Source organism: Monopterus albus, unplaced genomic scaffold, assembly GCF_001952655.1.
Source record: "Monopterus albus unplaced genomic scaffold, M_albus_1.0 scaffold41.1, whole genome shotgun sequence".
In the NCBI taxonomy this organism is placed as follows: Eukaryota; Metazoa; Chordata; class Actinopteri; order Synbranchiformes; family Synbranchidae; genus Monopterus; species Monopterus albus.
In genome coordinates, this window is record NW_018127921.1 from 1,370,758 (window position 1) to 1,377,072 (window position 6,315).

General features: G+C 38.2%; 1 protein-coding gene across 1 annotated transcript; it reads left to right on the forward strand.

The window, feature by feature from the left end:
• Positions 1-1,881: 1,881 nt before the first annotated feature.
• pax4 (paired box 4) lies at positions 1,882-6,025 on the forward strand. Its single transcript, XM_020599678.1, has 10 exons — positions 1,882-1,921; positions 2,118-2,248; positions 2,439-2,651; positions 2,747-2,828; positions 3,162-3,296; positions 3,389-3,471; positions 3,547-3,610; positions 3,792-3,865; positions 4,262-4,367; positions 5,265-6,025. Exons 1-10 carry the CDS (start codon positions 1,888-1,890, stop codon positions 5,585-5,587), a joined length of 1,245 nt encoding a protein of 414 aa, XP_020455334.1. The 5' UTR covers positions 1,882-1,887; the 3' UTR covers positions 5,588-6,025.
• The last annotated feature ends 290 nt before the right edge of the window (positions 6,026-6,315 follow it).

Genomic DNA, 6,315 nt, shown 5'->3' on the forward strand with positions numbered 1-6,315 from the left:
ATACATAACTCTATTAATAAAATACTAGAAAGCGTCTGTTTTCACAGAATGGAAGAAGAAAACATTCAGTTGAAAAAAAGTAAAAACGATCGACATTACATGAATCAGTTTGCTGTCTCATAACAGGAGGCAGCTGCTTGACAACCGACTATGGAGGGATCTTCATTGCGCACACGGCACCTCGGTGCGCTTTGGATAGGTTTGGTAACCTTTTTACGCAGCTTAATACTTCACATTTCTCAACGCTTCAGAACACATTAAAGCACCGATATACATCATTTATGCACAAGGCAAACACCTAGGACATGCAACTTTAATGTATATCTCTGTGACACAGTTTAAGAACTTAAACTTCCGCCCCCTTCATTGGCGAGACTAGATTAAATTTTACGCATCGCGAATATGTGGTGTTGTTTTAACAACACGAGCTAAATAATTTATAAATCTCATTTGGCACACGTTGTGCATGCTATAAAGCACAATAAATCAATGACCACATCAACTCCCCGGTAATAAATAAAAAGCTTCTCCTTATTTGTCCTTTGTCTCGTTGGCAAGGAGATGATGGTGTCCAAAAATGGCTGTCATCTATCTAACCTGGCTGATTGTGCACAGACGGTATTATCGTCTTCTAACTCGTGGTTAATGTATAATTTGGGCCATATGGCATTTTAAAAATTGAGCCTTTATTTCGGTGGCACTTCGATCTGTGTGGACCTAACTAATGATATTCAATTAGTCATTAAACAGACCAAAAGACGAGCCTTGTGTGGGTTTTCACATAGGCTAATATTTGCTCGTCAAATATTTCCCTTTGAAATGTTTACAACGCATTTTTATCTGCTGCCTGCCCAAGGAACATCTGTGAGGGTTATTTTAGTCTCCCTCTTGTGGATAAACGAGGTCCCCCAATTGGCCATTTACTTGCGCCCATACACGAGTCTATTTGTTCACGTTTTGAAAGAAATGTAATAAAGAGAGTCTGCGTGATGGATTTATGATTTATCAAAAGCACTTTACCATATGGCAGTCGTCACTGGAGCAGGTTTCCAAATGTTTGTTTTATGGAAGGAGACCAGAGATCCTTTTAATCTGAGCCACTTAGCTTGGGAAAGGATGCTGGCGCTGAAAAAATGTGTTGTGGAAAAAATCTAGTAAAATGTATTTGGGTGTAGTGAATGAACTCTTATTGTACAACAAAGATACATCTGATTGCATATAGCCTATATGTACTGTGCCACAAGAACAAGACGGCGCAAAGAGGATAATATAATTTCTTAGTGATATTTTATTTGGCTGAATTTAGCGACCAAATGCAAATCAGAAAGTCTATTTTTGACTTATATGCCTATCTTGTTATTTCTATTTTATTATATAAGAGAATTTAATGAGATCAAGCTCATTCGGACTTACAAAACAATCTGTGTCACTTGATGGAGGACACTTTGAAATCCTATTTTGAATTATATATTTCCATAACTCAATTGCTCCCTCTATACATTAAAATTCAAATAAAATACCTGACAATTGTTTTTGAAAATTCCTGATACAAATACAGCAACAAGTCGAATGAAAACCAAGACATATACATTTGGGCAGAATAGGTCTGCAAGTCTGTCAAGTCTATAATGCGCATGCAATGTTGACATTTCTGGTGACAGCCCCCCACGTCATGTTAAAGTGCAGGCCTATTTATTTCTGATGAACGGCGCGATTCCTTATTTTGTCATTGTCCACATGTACGTGGAGTTGCCCGGATCATTTTCCTTCGTGTCTTGCCCTTTGTCTTTTCACTTCAGAGTTTAAGATAGTTTTCCCTGGAACGTTATCACATCACGAATTTTGTTTCTGTAATCAGTTTCACCATAGAGGCTGGGAGCAACGGAGATGTGCGGCACGAACATTGATCTGCAAAATAAAGGTAAATTTGACATATTTAATTATGCATTTTAAAGCTATTTGACTTTAAGGCTACCTAATTAAATCATCTGTTGAAATTATATTGTGCAAGCAATAAACATAGGTTAGATATGGACGACACTAAATGACATTACAGAAGGCTATAATGGAGCCGTTTAAAACATTTTAAACAGTATAGACTGTGTTCCTGTATTAAGGTGGTGGAAGTGTCAACCAGTTAGGAGGGGTATTTCTCAACGGCAGACCTCTCCCAGCATCCAAGAGGAGGCAAATGATTGAACTGGCCTTAGAGGGAGTCCGTCCAAGCCAAATATCCAGGATACTTCGGGTAAAATGGCACAAGCAACAACATTTAGCCTTTAAACCAAGGGATCTGGATTTTGATGAAGAAGTCGTCGAACATGCCTTGCTGTTATAATTAATTAATATAATTATACTGTTGGATAAGGTTTTGTCAAATAAAAACACAATTTTCAATTGTCAGAAGCTAACAAAATGCGATCCGATGCGTCTTTCAGGTGTCCAACGGGTGCGTCAGTAAGATCCTGAGCCGTTACCGCTGCACTGGACTCCTGGAGCCCAAAACTATTGGAGGGAGTCGACCGCGACTTCTCACCCCTAGTGTCATCTCCACAATAATCCAATACAAAAGGGAAAACCCAACAATTTTTGCTTGGGAAATTCGAAAACAACTGGCAGCAATGCGGTTATGCAACTCCAAAGTTCCCAGTGTAAGTTAGACTGACATTCAAAGTTTGTTTTTATGCTATTAAAAATGTGTCAGCGTTTGATTTTGCATTTAATTCTGCATAACTCGCTCTGCAAGGTGTCCTCCATAAATCGGATTTTAAGACAGATCCACGGAACCACGTGCATGGAGATCAATGCGCACATGAGACCTGACCAGCGTAAGTCCCCTGTTAAGGTCACTGGAATACTGAGAATATGTGATATGATGGAGAAGCTGTAAGCTAGAACTGATGATCATTAAAAGGATCACAGTGTCTGCTTGAATAAAATGCATCAGTTCAATAAGAGCCCAATTTGAATGTCCACATAAATATACTTGGGTGACATAACAAACAGAGAGATTAAGTTTTAACAGCATGCACTACCAGTAAAACGTCTGGACACACTTTCCCATTAAACTCAATGGCAAAGTGTCCAGACCTTTGACTGGTTGTGTACTTGGACATAACATTTGTTTGCAAGCTGATGTAATGTCTGTATGTCCTGTGTAGACCGTGATTCAGTAATTGAAGTGAACGACAGACAGATGTTTGAGACAGTGTGCACTAATGGCCAGAAACCCAAAAGTTTCCAGTATCGAAACCGCACCATTTTCACCCCAGAGCAAAGCAGAGCACTTGAGCAAGGTGACTTATCATCTTCCAGTCTATGCATATCTCAAACAATGCTGCAGTTTCCACTCAGAAAAGCAGATAAATGTGTTTGTCTCCCCAATCAGAATTTTCTCACAGTCAGTATGCAGACATGTACACAAGAGAGAAACTGTCTGCTGAAATTAAACTTCCAGAGGACACCATCAAGGTAGGTTCATCATTTTTTAAATCATCAACATGTTCGTACAGAATCACAACTTCAGTTTCTGTCTGTCTCTCAAAGGTCTGGTTTTCAAATAGACGGGCCAAGTGCAGGAGGGAAGCCAAGCAGAAGAGCAGCATACACAGTAAGAGAGAGTGAGTGTGAGAGAGAATGTGGTTTCTGAATTGAAGTGTGCATGGCAAGGCCTAAAAAGGTTATTACAATTCAACATGCCAAACTGCATTGAACTGGATACTAATTAAAGCCCTTGAGCGACATGTCTGTTCATGCCTGTCAGTTATTTGATAAAATGCATTTTTCTTTAGCAGCAGACTTTCATAAGCAAAGCAATTTTGTTTCCGTGGATCCAACAATACCACACAGACTCACATCTCAACAGGTATAGTGTGAATTAACACTTTTTGAGACAAATAAGACATTTCCTGAATCTGCTTCTTTCTTTCAGTAATGCTTTCACATGTGAAGTCACGGTTTTCTGCCACAGTTAGAAGATTTTTTTTTTGCTTTGTGTGAGTGATATTCACATTTCTCTTGTCTCTGGGCTCTTCTCAGTAGTTTGACAAGGAGGATGAAAAAGGCGATGTCACATATTTCCGTGCTCCTGTCAGGATTTAGTAACATTCAAGTTAATGTTTGATGACAGTTGCTCGGTCTCTGCAAATACTATCTGATCAAACTGCACCCACCCCTGAAGCAGACTTAGTCATGAAGATTTGTTGTTAGTTTAATTTGAAGCAATGTCATATATAGTCACAATATTTGTGTTGATTTGAAGGCAGTAAGAGTGTCAAGAGTCTGCTGTGAAAACCCAGATGTCTCCTCTTCACATAACACAGTTGTCAGGAAGTTGCAAAATGGCTACATTTTCCCAGCAGAATCAGGTATGACCCTATAAATATCTATTTTTATCAAATCAGTGCATATTATTGCTTGATTGTCCTGGTTCTAAAATGCTATATTGACTTTATAAATTAGTGTTATAGTTATAAATATAAATGTAGAGTCAATATGTAGCTGTAGTTACCTGAATATGAAATAAAGTGGTGAGACGAGTTATAGATGTTATAAAACTAGATGTTATAAAACAATATGATATGCAGTTGCACAAAGGTTTCAAACAACAAAAAAGACTTGGTACTGAAATTGTCAAACGGCTTTCAGTATGGCTTCAGAAAGTATTCAGACCTCTTCGCTTTGTGCTCACTTTGTCTTACTGACTGTGCAAATTCTTAGTCATCCAGGTCATAGTATGCTGAAAAAACTTAGAAGAAGGCATCTGGATGTAGTTTTAGGTAGAAGATGTTTCACCTCTCATCCAAGAGGCTTCATCAGTTCTGTCCGACTGGTGGTGAGCAGGAGGTATTTACCCCACCGGCTGGGGTTTCAGTCCTTCAACGGTCAACAATGTCCTCTTGTCTTCCTGACTTAATTATAAATGCTTACGACTTTTGTCCATCAATATAAACACAATAATTCATAATGGCAAAGTGAAAACCTTTTTTTTGTTGCAAATTTATTAAAAAACAAAAACCTAAATCTTTCAAATACATGTCGTTTTACATTTGACACATAAAACTGACAACAACAACAAGAGCAGCATCATATAAAGTCACAAAATAACACAAAAAACAACCAGCAATCAAAGAAAATACTGACTTTTGCAGAATAAAATATTTAATCAGAAAATATTTTATAAAGAATGAACATGAGGAGATAACTCTTAAGGACATTCTTAAGTGAAGGTATAGTAATTTTTTATTTATTTATTTAATGTACAGGTATGGGGAATCCTGAACTTCTGACATCCATCTCAATTCCACCCTCATTCATCCAGAAGTCTAGTAACATGATGACCCAGAGCATAGACAAGACTCCTCTGGATCTTCAGAGAGGTAGATTAAGTTTCCCATTGGTTCACCATCCCACAGACATGAGGGCATCCCTCCCTTTGCCATCTGAGACTATAAGAACAGACCGTCCTCTGATTCAATGCTGCAACCAGCAGGGAATTTCTTTTACTTGGAGCCAGTATCAGACAAATGAGAAGTTTCTGTTTGCCCAGCAGCCCTGGCATGTGCATGCACATCACTATATGGACTGAGTGAAACCACATCTCTGATATTAGTAATTATATTTCATATTCAGGGTTGATAAGGCAGTTCACTAGAAAGCAACTTACGTAATTTGGATGCAGCTCCATTTCCTGGCTAGAGGGACACATACTGACCAGCAGAGGGTGACAAAGGACTGGAGTTACAGCCTTATCCTTTACACAGTTTTTTTCCCAAATGCCTGCAGCTTTACTCATCGGTTTTCCTTCAACCCGTACAGTTGAAATCTCATTAATAAGGAGTAACATAAATAAATATTTTAAGTCTTACTCAGAACTCCAAATTCTTGCTGTAATTGTTGTATGGGTTACACTAGACAATCCCTGACTTGAAAGAAGGCAACTTTATAAGACATGAAGTGCTGAATAGAGCTAGACAGATAAGATAGCAACATTTTTTTTTCAAATTATTTATTGGTTTTATTGACAAAAGGCGCAAGGAAGCAATGTATCTTATGCCAAGGTGTGATTAAGCCATTAAACACTAGTTCTGCTTGAAGGGTTAGGAGGGTACATTTAGTGCAAATAAAGATAAATGCTTTTGGGATATTTAAGCATAACCTTAACCTGATATTGTACTCAGTGATTTACAGGACATACATTATAGCTCTATGGATCATTTAAGGTTACCACTGGATATTATGGATGTTATCTCTTTTATAGTCTTGGGCTTGCTGCTTATTTAAGTGCAGAAGGAGGTTAGGGTGCTCATCCTAGAT

Excerpts from the sequence above, each read along its gene's own strand:
- pax4 (XM_020599678.1), top strand. The coding sequence starts at position 1,888 with ATGTGCGGCACGAACATTGATCTGCAAAATAAAG. Across the intron at positions 2,652-2,746 it reads GCAACTCCAAAGTTCCCAGT|GTGTCCTCCATAAATCGGAT; the intron begins GTAAGTTAGACT and ends TCGCTCTGCAAG. Across the intron at positions 2,829-3,161 it reads GCACATGAGACCTGACCAGC|ACCGTGATTCAGTAATTGAA; the intron begins GTAAGTCCCCTG and ends TGTCCTGTGTAG.